Source organism: Galeopterus variegatus, unplaced genomic scaffold, assembly GCF_000696425.1.
Source record: "Galeopterus variegatus unplaced genomic scaffold, G_variegatus-3.0.2 Scaffold908, whole genome shotgun sequence".
Lineage (NCBI taxonomy): Eukaryota > Metazoa > Chordata > Mammalia > Dermoptera > Cynocephalidae > Galeopterus > Galeopterus variegatus.
The window spans coordinates 35,254-53,507 of NW_007727019.1; the positions used below are offsets into that span (position 1 = coordinate 35,254).

The 18,254-nt window shown below is 38.9% G+C and overlaps 2 protein-coding genes across 3 annotated transcripts in view; one reads left to right on the forward strand and one right to left on the reverse strand.

Moving 5' to 3' along the window:
• WDSUB1 (WD repeat, sterile alpha motif and U-box domain containing 1) overlaps positions 1 to 9,002 on the forward strand; it is a 35,749-nt gene extending 26,747 nt beyond the window's left edge. Inside the window, exons 10-11 of one of the 2 annotated variants that reach the window (XM_008573348.1) lie at positions 8,493 to 8,646; positions 8,735 to 9,002. In XM_008573348.1, the coding sequence (XP_008571570.1) occupies positions 8,493 to 8,646; positions 8,735 to 8,738 (158 nt within the window). In that variant the 3' untranslated portion in view covers positions 8,739 to 9,002. Of the gene's footprint in view, positions 1 to 8,492; positions 8,672 to 8,734 lie in introns of those variants that run through there. The other variant, XM_008573349.1, reaches the window with a different exon arrangement.
• A 2,216-nt stretch (positions 9,003 to 11,218) lies between these two features.
• Positions 11,219 to 18,254, reverse strand: part of TANC1 (tetratricopeptide repeat, ankyrin repeat and coiled-coil containing 1) — a 146,146-nt gene continuing 139,110 nt past the window's right edge. Inside the window, exons 21-24 of the mRNA XM_008573351.1 lie at positions 16,775 to 16,866; positions 14,895 to 15,041; positions 13,804 to 13,904; positions 11,219 to 13,147 (exon numbers count right to left, since the gene is read on the reverse strand). Coding sequence (XP_008571573.1) covers positions 11,716 to 13,147; positions 13,804 to 13,904; positions 14,895 to 15,041; positions 16,775 to 16,866 — 1,772 coding nt within the window. The 3' untranslated portion in view covers positions 11,219 to 11,715. The remainder of the gene's footprint in view (positions 13,148 to 13,803; positions 13,905 to 14,894; positions 15,042 to 16,774; positions 16,867 to 18,254) is intronic.

The window sequence follows — 18,254 nt, forward strand, 5'->3', positions numbered from 1 at the left end:
CAAAGAACAAAGAAAGAGTTTGGGAGTCTTATTAGAGAGAGAAATGCTATGTATCATTTGAAGGAGAGCTCATTGACACTGACACTAGTGAAGCTTTTGGGAGTTGGCAAGCTGTGATTGGTGAGTGATGGCAATAGGTAAAACTAGTCTTAGAGTCATGGCAGGTCATTTCAGTAGCTACCAGGTAAAACTGGTCTAAGGGTTGCAGCCCTGTTTCAGCAGCTGGACTTGCAGAAAATTCTTGGAGCAGGTATTATGTGCCCCAATTGCTTGACCCCTCAACTCTGATTTAGTGTGGGAATGACAAGAATGACCCAGTTTGTACAACTTTCACATCATTAACCCATTAATGGACTTTTAGGTCTTTTCCACCTTGTGGCTATTTTGATTGGAACTGCTATGAAATTCATGTACAAATCTTTGTCTGGTAATGTCCCATTTTTCTTGGTTAAATACTTAGGAGTGGAATTACTGGGTTGTATGATAAGTTAATGTTTAACAGGATTGCCAAAATGTTTCTCAAACTGGCTTTACTATTTTAAGTTCCCAAATAAGAATTCTAATTTCTTCACATTCTTGCCATCATTTGGTATTGTTAGCCTTTTTAATTTTTGCAATTCTAGTTAGTGTGAAGTGGTATCTCATCATGCTTTTAATTCACATTACTACCTATTCATGTATCTTTTTTGTAATGTGTACTTTCAAGTCTTTTCCCTATTTTGTATTGTTATTGGATTGTGGGAATTCTTTTATTTTAACTTCTCAATATACATTGTAGTTGATTCTCTGACCCTTTACCTGTTCCTCTTTTCCTCCTCCCTCTCCCCTCCCCACCCACGTCACATCTGTTCACTTGTCTTAAGACAAGTGAACGGATTGTGATAATTCTTTAGGTATGTCTTCTGTAAGATAATGTATTCCATGTATTTTCTCCCAGTCTGTTTGCCTCATCATTTGTTTAATGGTGTCTTTCAAAGAGCAAAAGTTCTTCATTTTGATGAAGTCTGAATTATTTTTTGTGATTCATGCTTTTTGAATCCTAAGAAATCTGCCTATGCCAAGATTTCAAAGATTTTTATCCTATTTTCTTCTAGACATCTTATGGTTTTCAATTTTATGTTTAGATTTATGATTTATTTCAAATTAATTTTTGTATGTGGTATAAGACAAAAGTAAACTTTTGTTTTTTCCTAAATGGACATCCAGTTGTTCCAGCACCATTTATTGAGAAATCCTTTTCCCGTTGAATTCCTTTGTCACCTTTGTCAAATTCAACTGACATTATAAGTCTATTTCTAGACTTTCTGTGATGTTCCATTGATTTTTATGCTTATCCTTGTGCCAATTACCACAGTGCCTTAATTACTGTAACTTTATAGTTAAGCCTTGAAATCAGGTAGCGTAAATCATCTGACTTAGTTTATTTTCCAGAACAGTTGTGACTGTTTTTGATTCTTTGCATTTCCATACAGATTTCATTTTTAATTTGGTGGCTGGCTAGTACAGGGATCAAACCCTCCATATAGATTTTAGAATCACTTTCTCAGTTTCTTCAGAAAAAGCTTGCCAGTATTTTTATTGGGATGGTGTTTAATCTATACATCAATTGGGAATTGATAGCTTCAGTCCAAGAACGTGATATAGCGCTCCATTTATTTAGGTCTTCTTTTCTTTCTCGTAGCAGTGTTTTTATTTTAGTGTACAGGTTTTGCACATATCTTGTTAAGATTATTCTTAGGTAGTTCATTTTTATAACACTAGTTTTAAAAATTTCAATTTGCTTGTATATAGAAATACAATTGATTTTGCATATTGACTTTTGTCCTGTGACCTTACTACATTAATTTTTTAGTAATAGTGGCTTTTTAATAGGTCCTTAGACTCTTCACACATGATTATGTCATCTGCAAGTAGTTTGTATTTCTTTCTAATCTGTTTGCCCTATTTTTTTTTCTTGTTTCTTGTCACACTGGCCAGGATTTTCAGTACAATATTGAAAAGTGGTGAGAGCAGACATTCTTGTCTTGAATTCCTCTTAGTTAGAAAGCATCCAACTTTTCACCATTAAGTATGTTAGCTGCCCTCTATCAAGTTAAAGTTCCCTTCTATTTCCAGTTTGTGGAGAATTTTTTAAATGCTTATGTGTTGACTTAATGTTTCTCCTGTAGCCTGTCATATTATAGATTACTGTATTAATTTTCTATTGAATCATAGTGTCTCTCTTTGGAGATTGACTTCTTTCATTAAATATCACATTTGTGAGAGATTTGTCCATATTGTTACACAAAGCAGTAGTTTAATTCTCATTTCTGTGCAGTAGTCCACTGTGTAAATACAGTACAATTTATTAATTCTACTGTGGGTGGGTATTGTTGGCTATTATAAACAGTGCTGTCATGAACCTTTTTGTACATGTTTTTTGGTGAACATAGGTATGCATTTCTGTTGGGTCTATTCCGAGGAGTAGGTGTACATAAAGTTTTCCAGAGTAGTTAAATCACTTTATGCTTCCTGCAGCAGTATATGGGAATTCTAATTGCTCCATAGCCTTACTTACTATTTAGTATTGTCTGTGTCTTTAATTTTAACTTTTCTGGTACCACTCATTTATTTTTAAATTTTATTATTGAAGCAATTGTAGATTAAATGTGCAGTTGTAAGAAATGAGAGAGACATACTTTGTACTTTGCCCAGATTCCCCCACTGGTAATATTTCTCAGAATAATACTATAATATCACAACCAGGCGATTAACATCAATACAGTCCCTGGAAACCACTAATCTGACCTTCATTAAAAAATGTTATGTGCGGGCCAGCCCAGTGGCGCACTGCTACAGTGTGCTGCTTGGGAAGCGCGGCAGCGCTCCCGCCGAGGGTTCGGATCCCACATACAGACCGGCTGCTCACTGGCTGAGCGAGATGCGGGAGCAACACCGAGGGTTGCGATCCCGTTGCCGGTCCCAGTCCGGTACGGGCGCGACACTGAGGGTTGCGATCCGTTGCCGGTCACGAAAAAAGACAAAAAGGAAAAAAAAATGTTATGTGAATGGAATCATGCAGTAAATATCCTGGGATTGACTTTTTTTGTCGTTGTTTAGCATAATCCCTGGAGATTTACCTCCTATTAGTGTTCCTGTGGAAAACATACTAGTCAATTAAAAAGAAACCTCAATTCTCTTCTTTAATAGCAGAATTGAACCAATATCTTTATATTGTGATTATTGATACTTTGGAACTAATTCCTTCAAGCATATGATTCTAAAATATTTCGTTTCCTTTTCCCTCTTTTGTGAATTGATCACATGTCCTTTTTGACTCTCCCTCCCCCCAACCATAGTATTTTGGGAGGCTTATAGCTATTGAACTAACTGCCGCAGAAAAATTTCCTATATGTTTATATCTGTATTTCAGCATTCTTATACTGTATTTTTATTCATACTTTTAAATTATGAAAGCAGTGTGTGAATGGTGAAAAATAGTCAATAAAGAAACGTATTTTAAAAATATAGAGGCTCTTCTGTACTATGGTGCAGCTACTGATATGGTTTAGGTGTATCCTTCAAGATATTTTTCTATACAATATACTGTTGTTCTGTAACAATTGGGATATGATACGTACATTTAGAAAGTTACTCAACAATGTCTCAGAGTGCTTCTTGTCAGTATATTCAGAACTACTTCATTCCCAGCTGTGGGATAGTATTTCATGGTATGCATGTGCCCTAAATTAACTCTTACCCTGTTGACATCTTTTTCCATTTTTTGCCAACTTGCTACTCACCTGTAACAAGGATGTTTCTATAGAAAACATCCTCAGTCATACAGTATATACAAGTGTACTTGCATAAATATTACTGTTGGACAAATTCTTAATACCGATAGGAACTGCTTTATTTCAAAGTTTTAGTTTGTCTATTTAAATATAAGTTGTTTTAATTATGTTCACTTTCAATCTTTTAAAAAATTAGCTGGTCATTTTATGTTACAAAAGAAAATCTTTTTGATACTTAGTTTTTAGGTTTTGGTAATTACAATCAAAATGTTAATGGGGGGATGGGGTAAGGAGTAGAAATTAGATTTGCACCAGTCAGTTATTCCATATATTGTCTTTTTTTTTTCTTTTCAGGTCTATTCTGAACATTTAAATGAACTTCTTAGAAAAATCAATATTCACACTTATAATTCATGATATAAAAACCTACTAAAACCAAATCTAACCACTTTGCTTTTTCTCTAGAGCTTTCATAGTGTTTTTATGTATGGGGAACATACTCCCTGGTTTCTACAAGGGTATTTCAAAAAGTCTGTGGAAAGATTCATGTTATCTTTCCATGAACTTTTTGAAGTACATTTGTCACCAGTGGAAACTCATATTAAACTTCTGGCCAAACTGTGGCCAGTATAACTGAGTTCCCTATGGAAAGAAACCTGTACCTCTGCAGAGTGAAGGATTTGACATTTTATTCACTGCTACCACCCAAGAAACTGACACCCTGGCAAAGAAAAAAGGGCGTTCAACTAAAGGTGACAAAATACTATGTAATGACTGTATGTTCTGACAATGTAGAATATAATATAACTATAAAAAATGGAGAGTAGGGAATATGAAAAGTTGAATAAGCTGATTATTAAGTAAAAGCCTATTTGAAATTTTAGGTACTGGGGGAGATAAAAAGATTAAATGACATTAATGATATTCTTGGTCCCTTCTTTTAAAAAATATTATTAGCATGAAGGTAACCAGTAGATCAAAATTACAAAACTTCTTAGGCATCAAAAGAAATTTATGAAACCAGCTCCCATAGTGAGAGAATTTATCATTCTTTAAAATTTCAGTAAGTCATATATATAAAGTAAAAGATTCTGAGGTTAACAAAGCATAATCTAACTGTGCCATCCAACCTAAAACAAGATAGTTTCAACTAAAAGTAAAGAAGGAGGCACATACTTGTTGTCAGGGAAGATAGAATTGAGGCAAAGGAAGATACTGTATAATACTGAAGACTCTTACTCTCAGTGAAGCTAACCATTAGTAGTAGCTAGGTACCCATACAAAGCAACAACTTTCATGAAGCAGAAACTATAGGGTATAAGGAGAAAGACAGTACAGTAATAATACACTTGATCATTCTCAGTCCAAACAGATTAAAGACAAAAAGTTAGTAATATATCAAATTCTGAACCTTCAAAACAGAAAGTACACCTTTCTGAACATACATGGGACATTCATAAATATTAATATTTAAGCACAAACCACCACCAGAAATAACACAAACAGCATTGTCATTTCATTGGAATGTAACTAAGAAATCTTTTACTTGGAAGGTTAAAAACATGCTATCAGATTTATCTTGCCTGGTAGCAAATACATTAGCTGTTATTGAGGTCACAGTATTTGGCAGTAAAACTAACATGCACATCATTAATCAGTAATAGGCCAGTATGATGGTACTATATAAATAAAATTGATTATATTTTCCTACTCAAACTGTTTTTACAGTTCAACAGTAAGACAACTCAATTAAGAAATAGGCAAAGGATTTGAATAGCCCTTTCTCTGAAGAACATACATAAATGGCCAATAAGCACTTGAAAAGATGCTCAGCATCATTAGTCATTAGGGAAACGCATCAAAATCACAAGGAGAAACCATATCATACCTGCTAAAATGGGTAGAATTAGAAAGTTAGAAGATAAATGTTGGCAAAGATGTGCAGAAATTGCAACCTTCATATGTTGCAGATGAGAATGTAAATAGATGTGACTGCTGTTGAAAACAGTTTGGCAGTGCCTCAAAAATTTAAGCAGTTATGATGTGACCCAGCAATTCCACTTCGAAGTCTGTATCCAAGAGAACTGAAAACAAATGTTCATACAGAAAGTTGTACAGCATTGTTGATAATAGCCCCAAAGTGGAAACATCCCAAATGCCCACCAGTGGAGGAATGGATTTAAAAAAGCCATAGAATATTTGGCCATAAAGAGGAACAAATATTTATACAAGAACATGGATGAACCTTGGCAAAACATGCTAAGTGAAAGGAGCCAGACCCCAAAGGCCACATATTGTATGATTCCTTTTATGTGGACTGTCCAAAACAGGCAAATCCATGGAGACGAAAAGAAGATTAGGGGTTGCCAGGGGTAGAGAGGGGTGTGGGAGGAGTAGTGACTGCTAATGGGTACAGTTTCTTTATGGAGTGAAGAAAATATTCTGAAATATACCAAGAGCTGATGAATTTTATACCTGAGGGTGAATTTTATAGATGTGAAGTATATCTCAAACAATCACATGTAATACTACATTACATTTTGCCATAATGAACTATTATTCCATAATGAACTATTATTTCAGTGTACTGCTGGTTTCTTTTATTTACCTTAATTAAATTTTTTAGTTTTGTGTGTGTGTGTGTGTGCACGTGAGTGCTAACCAAATTAGGTTTTGTTTTTAATGCTGTTTGCTCCCTAAAATAATTTGAAGAGTTTTATTTTATTTTATATCATATCATTTTATAGTCTAGAATTATCTGGAGCTGAGACATTTGCTGTAAAGTGGTAGCTCTTTGGCTAATGTGGAAGCTATGCAACCAGGGTGGAGAATTGCGCCCTTGCAGAAGCAAAAGGATTTCTGTTTAACTCATGAGGCTTCTTGTAAAGGGAAGTGGGGAGGGGTTTGGTGCTGGAGTGGAAGACAAGGCCAGTGGCTATTTTGTGCTTATTGTGTGCACAGTGGTGCCAGTCGGATCCAAAATCCATCAGTTTCCTAAACAGGACTCGAGAAAAGTTGAAGTGTTAATATTCCATATATATGAAATAAATCTTCCCAAGTTAAAAAAAGGATGACCCAATAGAGAAGTGGGCAAAAAATATGAATAATTTGGCCGGCCCTTGGCTCACTCGGTAGAGTGCGGTGCTGATAACACCAAGGCCACGGGTTCGGATCCTATATAGGGACAGCCAGTTGGTTCACTGGCTGAGCCTGGTGCTGACAACACCAAGCCAAGGGTTGAGATCCCCTTACCAGTCATCTTTTAAAAAAAAAAAAAAAAAGAATAATTTGCAGTAAAAAGAAAAACAAATGGCTCAAACATAAAAAAAAAAAAAAGTTCTATACCAGACAGTACTATACCACTGCTTACCTAGGTATTGGTAGAAATCCAAGAGTTTGCCAATGTATTCTATTGGTGAGGCTGTAGGGAAAAGGCATTCTCAAACACTGCTGGTAGGAATGAAAAATGGTAGAGTTCCTATAGAAGGAAGTTGGCACTATCTAGTAAGATTATATAAATTTACTCTTTGATATAGCTATCTTCCTTCTGGAATCTCCTGAAAATACAGGTGACACAAGCACAAGACAGTTCATGGAAGCACTGTTTGTAAAAGGCAAAGATTGGAAACAACCCAAATGTCCACCAATACATCCATACAGTGGAATACTGTGGGAGAAATTTTTTTTATATTGTCATTACACAATGTAAACATTTTTTGTGGCCCTTTAACAATTTCTCCTGGTAAAAAATTTTAAACACACCAAGTTGCAAAATAGTGTATATATAGTATGCTCGCTTTTATGCAGAATGTATATATGCTGTTGTGTATACATGTATTTGCATGTATTTTCAAAAAGAAAAAGGTAAAAACTGATATACCTAGTTATCTATTTCAGAAGGGGCGGGAACAAGGATTAGACAGAAATAGAATAGACTCCTCTGAATGTACCTTTTTTTAGTTTTTACTTTGAAACTACGTAATTGTGATTTTCAAACAGTGTTTCAGTTAGAATACCCTAGTAGAGTTACCTGATGACAGAAAGAACCACAAAGAAATATTAAATTTCTTCCAGTCTTACGTTGGCAATGTACTGGCATTATTTTCAAACAATTCTATGCTTATTTATTAAAGCAAATAAGTTCATGTGTAAATGTACTTAGGAACCAAGATTTTCAGCTTAAGAGAAAAGAACTACAATATAAAAATGAAAATAATGAAGCAAAAAGTCATTACATGTGTGAAGGCAAAGGGCAAAGTACTAAAAAAACCATAGTGCTTTTTGTGTTTTGCATTGAAATCCCTTTACTGTCAAATTCTTGGTGGGACAAGTTCCATAATCTGTAGGTATGTTTCCCTGACTTTTCAATGTATTGACAAGTTTTGCTGAGTTATTTCAAAGGCTTCTTTTCCTTTCTTCTCTTCCACCATGTCTGAGTTTTGGGGGGGTCCTGGTCTCAGTTGTAGTTTTCAAAAGGAATCAGATAAAGTATTAAGAGCTTATAACGATAATGTTTAGATAATTTGTGCTTCATATAGTACTGCCCAGTCTTAATGCATCTCAAATGGCAGGATTTCAGGTGGTCTGACAGAGACATTTTGGGAAGACCATAAAACCACTTAAATCACAAAGGCTTCAGCAATAGAATTTTTACACTGAGTTCATTTCAGTAATCCTAACTTTTCCTCCATCACAAATAATTTGTGTATTTTTTTTTAGATGGCTATTCATATGAAAAGGAAGCAATGGAAAACTGGATCAGCAAAAAGAAACGCACAAGTCCCATGACAAACCTTGTTCTTTCTTCAGTGGTACTTACGCCAAATAGGACTCTGAAAATGGCCATCAATCGATGGCTTGAGACACATCAAAAATAGAATTTATTTTGTACTGTTTATTTTTTCAATCATTTCATTGGAATGATCTAAAGGCATCAATCGATGGCTTGAGACACATCAAAAATAGAATTTATTTTGTACTGTTTATTTTTTCAGTCATTTCATTGGAATGATCTAAAGGTAAATATTAATTAGACATTATTAAAAGCAAAACAGAAGTGGAAGAAACTTCTTAAATTTAGTTACCTATAAAAATTGTCCATTGATTCTTTAAAACACCAAGACCAAAGTTACACATCCAACCTCATTTCTGTCTTTCCTATAAAAACCTTTTTGTATTAGTGAAAAAAAATCTTAAGCTGTATAGAAATAAACTTTTACTTTAAATTGCTTTGCCCAAACTTATTTTTTGTGTCCTTTTAACCTTTTAAAAATATTTAAATAACTGAAAAAACTTAGCCTTGCTAGCAACAGCTGTGACCAGACTTAAGATTCTAAGTCAGATTTTTATCATGACCCAACACAGTTTAGTGTTCGCTCGTATTTGCATTACCTTGAAATGGAAATATGTGGGCACAAAGACAAATACACACTTTTAACTGAAAGATGATGATACAAATGTTTTGAAGAAGAAACTGTCATAACAGAGTTCAGTGTATTGCAAAAGTGTTTGAGAGTTACATAATTAAAGATATCCTGTTGACAGTAAAAACAGATAAGAAATTGTAGATTACTTTTCTTCATGCTTTCTTCCTATTTCAGGCAAAAAGACTAATTTTGACCCTTGAATAATTTGGAATTTCTAGAAGCTGTCACTCTTATTCTGAAACGATTATAAAATGAAATTAAAGGGCTAAGACTAATTTTGACCCTTGAATAATTTGGAATTTCTAGAAGCTGTCACTCTTATTCTGAAATGATTATAAAATGAAATTAAAGGGCTGGCCCGGTGGCGCACTGCTACAGTGCGCCGCTTGGGAGTGCGGCGGCGCTCCCGCCGAGGGTTCGGATCCCACGTACAGACCGGTTCCCGCTCACTGGCTGAGCGAGGTGCGGGCGCAACACTGAGGGTTGCGATCCGTTGCCGGACACGACAAAAGACAAAAAAAGGAAAGAAAAAAAAAAAAAATTAAATATGTATTTGGTAGTATTAATACAAAATATGCTTCTCACAATTTTCTTTAGGGCAACAAGGATTAAGGCAAGGCAGATAATTGTCACCAGGATATTCTCTACTTATCCATTGACTCAGAATGCAAAACAAATTCTATTAATAGTCTTTATTCCATATGGAAAAGTACAGTAGTTGTGCAGAAACAAAACTACATAACAAAAGGGTAAGACTTTCACAAATATTAAAACATACAATAAATAAGCCATAGTAGTTATAGCAGAACTCATGGAAAGCCTATAAAAAATGATAAAGCTGTTTGTACAAAGTACACTGTACACACACTCAGGAACAAATGTTGAAGAATGACATCACAAGGTTCCTATTCATACAAAACCATGATGATGTTCACAGGAACTTCATTACAACTATTTTTAAAACATTCTGCAAATATAGAACTTCCTTCCCCCAATTCTAGAAAATAAGTTTCACATCCCACCATAGAAAACAAAATACTCTCACCTCCCTCAAACTAGCATTTTAACATCCTCCACAAACACACCATTTTCATATAAAAAATACCTTTAAACCAAGGTTCATCCTGTACCTTATCTTTACAAATGAATAATACATCATTTTGGGCTTAAGTAGCACCTCAAAGGTGTTCCTATAAATGAGATAAAGTGCTGTTACTGGTATAATGTTAACACGCCACAATAATATGTCATTCAGTGCAATAACCAGCATGGATGAAGCTTACAAAGAACATGCAAATAAATGATTGGGGATTTGCTTTTTGTTTTTGCATTAACTATTTTGAAACAGTTGTATTTACAAGTCTGAATAAAACTGGGCTATTTAATATATACAACATGTGACTACTAATGATTGTACAACAAAACAAAAGCCACAACTAACCATACCTTAAGTATCCAAATTAAATATTGTCCTTAACAGACAGAAGGCTTGTTCCAAGAGCCTTATCATTACTAAAAACAGTTTTGGAACTAGCTGAGAGCTAATTTATAAGAGCCACTTAGATTGCTGGTCTTAGCATTTTAGCTCAAATCTAACTTGACCACCAATAATGATTCCGAATGGCTTATACTGTTTCCAAATATCAAAAACACCTTGAAGCATGAATATAGTTCCAAAAAAGGTGCTATAAAAATATTTTGAATAAGAACCATAACATGGAAGTAAGTGTTTAATCCTCTTAAAAGAGCTGCTATGAAGGGAACAATTACTTGGATATTATTGTTTTTTGCTTAAAAAAAAAAATCAGCTATATTATGTTTATAGTCATATTTATACTCAGCTGGAAATCACTTGTCTTTATATATATATATATAGTAAGTGTTTAATCCTCTTAAAAGAGCTGCTATGAAGGGAACAATTACTTGGATATTATTGTATTTTGCTTAAAAAAAAATCAGCTATATTATGTTTATAGTCATATTTATACTCAGCTGGAAATCACTTGTCTTTATATATATATATATATATAAAATTAGGATTTGACTCAATGGAGCTATAACTCGACAATTCCATCTTTTCCAGAATGTATCATTTGGATATTATGCCAAAGTTAAGCCTATCACTCTTTAATAATAGACATATTCTCTAAGTAAATACTGTGATTTCACCACATAGCAAAGGCTAGGAGAAAAGTCATAAAAACCAAATAATTCCATAAGAGAAAAGCATGAGTTAACGTCTTCTTGGCTGTCTTGAATGTTTCACTTGATAGGTATAGCTTATTGTTTTCAATTCTGTTTAGCATTCTTACTTACAGTGACTTTTAGCTATTTAGCTATTATTAAGGAAGTTTTTGTCCCACATTTTTAATATATCAATGGTATGGATCCACCCCCCCAGAGGAAAGAAAAAAAAATGGCTAAAAAGTAATTTTTCTGATGGAAAAAAACAACTACTTATAACCAGGAGCCAACATACTGTTTTCCAAATTCTACCCATGGCTCTCTCTGAAGGCTTACACATTTGATTCTATAAAGGATCGCTTTGGCTTTGCTGAAGTGAGGTGGCTCCTGTGGGCTTCATTACTGATATGAGGCTGCTGTTTAGAGATGCTTTCCTGATAGAGATGAGAAACAGTCTTAGTTACCCTGTTCTCTTGACAGTGGACTGGAATTTGGCACTTGCTTTCTTCTAGCTCCTTTACCTGTGCCCCATTGTGGATACTTCCACTCAGGGTAGAAACAGAACAGGTTTTGGCTTGGTTGTTATACCCTCCCACTGGTTTGAGAGAAGGCTTCTCAGAGTTAGAGGACTGCAGGCCAGCTGCAGATGTGTTTGTCAGTAGCCCCTCTGCCACCTGGCAGTGCCAGGTGCGGCTGGGAGGATTGCCCTGCTGTTGGAACCTTGCGGTCTTGTCCATGATGCCCATGAATGGAGTATTGCGTGGCCTGTGCTCAGCTGTACCGCTCTGAACCTGGCTCACAGCCTTGTCCTTGATTCGAGCATCTGGTCCCTGGACCTTGAAGCCATCTGAAAAACTGCTGCTTGAAGTCAAACTACTGGTTGAACTTGACATCTTTATGCTGCTAGATGGAGAATCAGAAGAGCCTGAGCTGGTGAGGGAAGCTGGGTGTCGCACATCACTGCAGCTCACCGGCCCGCCTTGGTTTGGAGGGGCCACGTCCAGAGCCACAGAGGCGTGAGACAAAAGCCGCTCTGCAGTTTTTATCTTGCTTGGTAGGGGATATGCAGTGCCACCCTCACTGTGCTGCAGGTGGGCACTGTGGCTGGGGCCCAGCCGATCCCCAGAATGGCCACAACCGGCTCCTAGAGTGAAAGTACCTGCCCCCTCTAAGTGCTGGTTTCTGCTCCCAGCAGTAACTATAGGAATTCTGCCTGGCATGGGACTTGGGGGAGGATTCTGAGAAGAGACCTGAATTTTTGTGCTACTGTTTCTCACGCCAGACTGTCCGGAACCCAGATGTTGGCTGGTTTTCACTATCTGTGCCTGCTTGGTGGGCTGCATGAGCAGCCCCGGCTGAGCTACAGGCTCCCTCAGGGGCTTGCTGATTCCTGCCTTACTCTGTGGCGATGCCGGCCTCCCTTTGGACTGCAGCCCTTCTTGAAGGTTTCGGATGTACAGGGAAGGGACAGAGGAGGATGGCTGGGACCTGGGAGTCGGGGAAACGGATTCTTCCTGTGGAGAAGTTTCTTCCTCTTCAGCCTCATCAAGATGAAAGTGGTCGTTTAATGCAGGGCTCAGGGCGTCCTCCTCATTATCCGAGTCGTTGGGTGGAGCTGGTGGCGGGCACTGCTGCTTTTGCTGTTGGCTCCTCTGGAGCTGCTTGCATTCCTCTTCCACGCGGGCAAGAAGCCTCCTGATTTCCTGATTGGTGGGACAGAGCTTCACAGCCTCCTGCAAGTCAGCCAGAGCTGCCACAAACTGCCTTTATATGAGAACAGAAGATGTGATTACAAGCCATGTTTGAACATGCTCTACATGTAACTGGTCATAAAATAGCTGTGCCCCCCAAGGACAGAGAAGGCAGCTGAATGAGTTTTGAACAATTACTGTGGTGGTCAGGATCCACTTAACTAAACCAGTTACTCAGCTAGCTGGCAGTGCTGAATCCTAACCCAGATCTGTGTGATCCCAGGGCCCTGCTCTCTCGGTAAAGACCACTGGTCTAGGAATGAGGGTAGGCATGAATCTGTGGGCACCAGAATCCTTTTAAAATTAGCTTCATCATCACTTCACTGTACCCACCTCTAACTAAAGACTCGTACAGTCCTTCCCCTTTCCTGCCTCTTAATGCCCCTAGTTGGCAGTTTCACTGAAATATGGAATAAACGAACTTTATGTTGCAGTGAGTCTCAGCTAGGGGTGGGGAGGAATAGTTGTTGACATATCAGGACAAAATAAAAGTTTAGCCATTGCTAATAATATGCACTACCATGCCTCTTGGAAGCTAATTTATTATTAAAAAGAATAAGAGGCATTTGAGTAACCCTTATGAAGCAAAACCTTCCCAAATTTAACTAGCAGGTTTAAGCCCGTAGAAAATAAGTCTTTTCTAATCATGTAGTTAACCCCAGACAGTACCTGCTATTCCTCTTTGCTCTTGCCCTGGCATAAAAGGCTTCATAGGACTTGGGTTTCAATTCGAGAGCCTTGGAAGCAAATTCTTCTGCCATGCCAAAGTCCTGGTGTCAGTAAATAAATAATGAGTCAAAAGCAGCACTGAAACGTGATCATAGGCAACTGTTTCATAGGAGTTTTGTTATAAAGGGTAACAGAGCATTGGGACATAATTAGAGAGGGATGAAGGGCAAGGCAAGTTTTTCTGTTTATTCTGTTTTGTTTTCAAGTTAGGAGATAATTACAGCTTATTAATATTCTTAAGAGAAGAATCCAGTAGAAAGGCAGCAATCGATGATTCAGGGGAGAGAGAGAACAGTGGTGGAAGCAGTGTACCGGGGGTGAGGGGGCCCAGCACAGCAGTGCACGGTCAGCCTCAGAGGACGTGGACCCTGTGTCCACTCCAGCAGGCAGGGCACAGACGAAAGGCAGCAATCGATGATTCAGGGGAGAGAGAGAACAGTGGTGGAAGCAGTGTACCGGGGGCGAGGGGGCCCAGCACAGCAGTGCACGGTCAGCCTCAGAGGACGTGGACCCTGTGTCCACTCCAGCAGGCAGGGCACAGACATGGGCAGACCAATAGTTTTGGGGAGGGGAGAATGAAGTTAACAAAAAAGTAGGAAGAAGTCCTGAAACAAATCTGTAAGTTATGAGTTAACCACTACTAATTACAAATTACCTAGTTACTAACAGGCAGACTGTAACAGACATTTGGGTGGGACTTTCCTTCTGAACCTGGGGATGAGCAACTCGTGACAATGCTGGCAAAATCCCCGTGGGGAAGGGGTAGAGGAGCACTGCATTTGCTTTTTGGCATTGGAGCTGAGGAAACTAAACCCAAGTGCATTCCTTCAGCAGCTTGAGAGGTGGGTAGTGACAGAGATCTAATGATAGTCATCCAGAAGAAGCAGCTTCCCATATGCCGCGTTCAGATAAATGCGCAAACAGATCAGATAGGAGGTTCCATGATTCGGTCCATGGAAGGGCTGGCCTTCACCACTGGGCAAAAGTTCTACTGCTAAAGGACTGGAACAGAATAACAGGGCTCAGCTTACATTTGTTTTTCTTCGGCATCGAGACAAATTGAGATAGAGGGAAACTCTTAGTTCACTGAATGGTCTCATGTCCTCTCCAAATCCTTCTCGAGGAAACTTCCTTAAGGCATACTGGTACCTCTGGGCTGCCTCTTTCATCTTCCCTTTCTAGGATTCAAAAATCACAGAAATTTATCCTTTTTCAGATGCTGTAAGATGAATACGCTTCCATACCCTACAGACCCTGGGGTGGTTGTCCCTCCACGCAAAACCATCCTAGCACATTGAAATGAGTTAAGTGCCAGGGCAGGAACTAGGGCATGAATGGGTCTGAACACGCTCGGGCTTCACTGTCCTTACAGGATCAGCAACATGGTCCACACACAGCAAGGGAGAGGATGGTTTTACAATAAGGTGCTTGCAAACTGCCAAACTGATAACTACAAATCATAAGGTACTAGATTACCTTGTCTGTTACATATTTTTGAAAATTATTCAAGAATTCTCTCATCTAAAGATATTTTAAACCAATTGTAATAGAAATCAGATGAAAAAGTGATGTAGTTCCTAAGGCAAGTAGAGTCTTGTGGATAAACCTAGAGCTTGATGCAGAATAATAATTTTTCCTTTAAGAGGAACAGGCTTTAAAAATCAGAACAGCACCACACATCATTTTCAAGGCTAAAGAAATCCATTTGCTCAGTCACTCCCTTCACACAGCAGGTATAAAGCCTGTTGAAAATAGCTTGATATTTCTGACATAATTGCCTACCAAGATCCATACTAAAACCACTTCAAAGCCACAACAGTACACTCTCTCAACTCAATTCCAAACTGATTTCAAGCCAGGAACCCTGCTGGGTCATGCTATATGCCTATTTATTTGTTAGTATTAAAAAAAATGAAAAGGAAAAAACCTACAACATAGCTGCCTAATAGTAAAAAGGATGAAGATGGTCATAATCTAGTGGTTGTTTCCTTAATCTTTTAATTCTATCTAATCATAGATCTGGAAAGAATAGCGATCTATGTAAATAGCTACCCATCTATCTAAACCAAGGATCGGCAAACTACAGCTTGTAAGGCCAAATCTGGTTTGCCACCTGTGTTTATAAATAAAGTTTTATTGGGACACAGCCACGCTCATTTGCTCTGTATTATCTGTGGCTGCTTTTGTACCACCGCAGCAGAGCTGGATAGTTGCAACCCACAGAGACTGCACAGTCTGCAAAGCCTAAAATATTTACTATCTGGCCCTCTACAGAAAAAGTTTGCTGATCTCTGTTCTACACTGATACCTTATTTTGGAAAATGTAAAGTCAAATTTATTAGTCTATAAAAATCTATAATCTATAAATCATGTTTCCATTTTCCAGGGAAAATGGAAAAAAATTCAGTCTCCTGAATAGCTAAGTATTATATATTAACTTGACTATATTAAAAATCTCTTTAGAAACAGTCTCAAATTCCAGAAGTTCATAGATATTAAAAATTACATAGTCGAGGCCTGAGAGACTAAAAGATTCTTTTCTTCTGGAAATGTCTCCTGCGTGTTCCTTTCCCATATTTCTGTGACTGTGCCAGTCTGTGCTCTGAACTCTGGGGCAATGTGAAAGGCTAAGGAACCTCCTGTAGATGTGCCAACTGACCTAGAGGTGACTCTGCTTCGTGCCACAGCTTCATGCTGCAGCCTCCAGAATTAGTTCAGAAATAATGGTTCTCAGACACAAAGAGAAGTGCTTTCTACCTTTAGGATATTAAACAAATCCTGGGCATGAGGCCAGGTTAGCATCTCTTGGATCTGTGTTCTGTGCAGTAGCACAGCTATGGCCTTTAGCTACCAAACTAAGAGGCTTCTTCGAGTTGGTTACAACAGTGTGGAAAAGGACGATACCACTTACTTTGTACATCACATTTCCTTCCTCCATTAATTTCTGCAAAAGTATAATCAAAATATCAGGTTTGGAAGTGGCCATTGCCCAAGCAGCATTTCCTGCAAAATAAACACACATTCAGAGGCACTTCAGAAGTCCCGGGGGAGAGGAGTCCCACTCCCCCGCAGCCCCATCACAGCTGTCTGTCACAAACAGCTGGAGCCCAGCTGCCAGGACCATTGCTTGGGTGCCTCTCAGGCTGCTAGACGACCATATAGTGCAGGAAAGGGAACAGGACACAGACAAGCTGGCTTAGCTTCTAGTCTATTTTTCACTGAACTAGGCACTCAGGAGGGGAACGGTGCCTGGCACAAATCCGTCCTTGCTATTCCACTGAAAAAGTAATGAGAAGCTCAGGTGTCAGAGCAGCTACGACCCATCCCTCCCTTCTGGGGATGTGGGGGAAAATCAATTAGACCTGTCCCAGAGCAATCGCCTCGTTTTCCTGTGGCACCTGTCACAAGGACAGGGCAGGTAGGGCGCGTGTCCTGGGCATGCTCAGCCCCCTGCAGTCCACCACTGACGTCTGCTCTGAGATGGCTTAACTGAGCCCTCCTGCTCACGCCCACGTCCAGCTTCTCTGTCTAGCCTATAGCACGGCCACAGTCTTCTCTCTAACCCACTCTGAGCACTTGGGACGCTGCAGGGACGAGTGCTTAAGAGCACAGACCCAGGAGTGAGTCCGCTAGGTTCACACCATGACTCTGCCACTCACTGTGACCTTAGGGAAGCTGTTTAGCTCCTCTGTGCCTTGGTTTCCTCATCTGTACACCTACCTAGTTACAGAGCTGTGGCAAGGCTTATGGTAAAATGTGAAACTGCTCAACATCGTTCCTGATACTGTTAACTGCTTAATAATTTTAGCTAGTATTTTCATCGCAGTTCTCCATCCAGAACTGCTCTTGGCCAAAGGTCTTGCACATCAAACCAAAACAGTGACATGCGCTCGTTGCTCTCCCCTGTCCCTGTTTTGAATGGTGTGTTATGTTGCCACCAGCCACACAGAGGGCTTTCTCCACCGAGGGACCCCCCATTAGCCTCCAGTAATCCTGTCTTGTCCTCGTGAAATCACAGGACCTTTCTCTCTCAGACACTGCGCTGGGTGCCATTCCCCCACCAGCTGACCGATTGCTCTAGAACAGTGGCACTCACCCTTGGCTGCTCATTAGAGTCACCTGGGGGCTTTGCCAACTACTGGTGCTTGGCCCCACCCCCACAATCAGAGTCATCTGGCCACTCCCTGCTAGGGCTCTTGGGCACCCCAACACCCGCAATTCTAGACTGTCCCTCAACATTAGCCTCTGCTTTCTACCCTTGCTAGCAGTAATATTATGAGCTACTTAAGCATTTTAGATGACTGTGATTAAATGTGGATGAAAGGGAGGGAGGGAGGAAGAGGGAAAAAACGAGGGAGGAAGGGGAGAGGGGTGAGGCGAGAGGGGCGAGG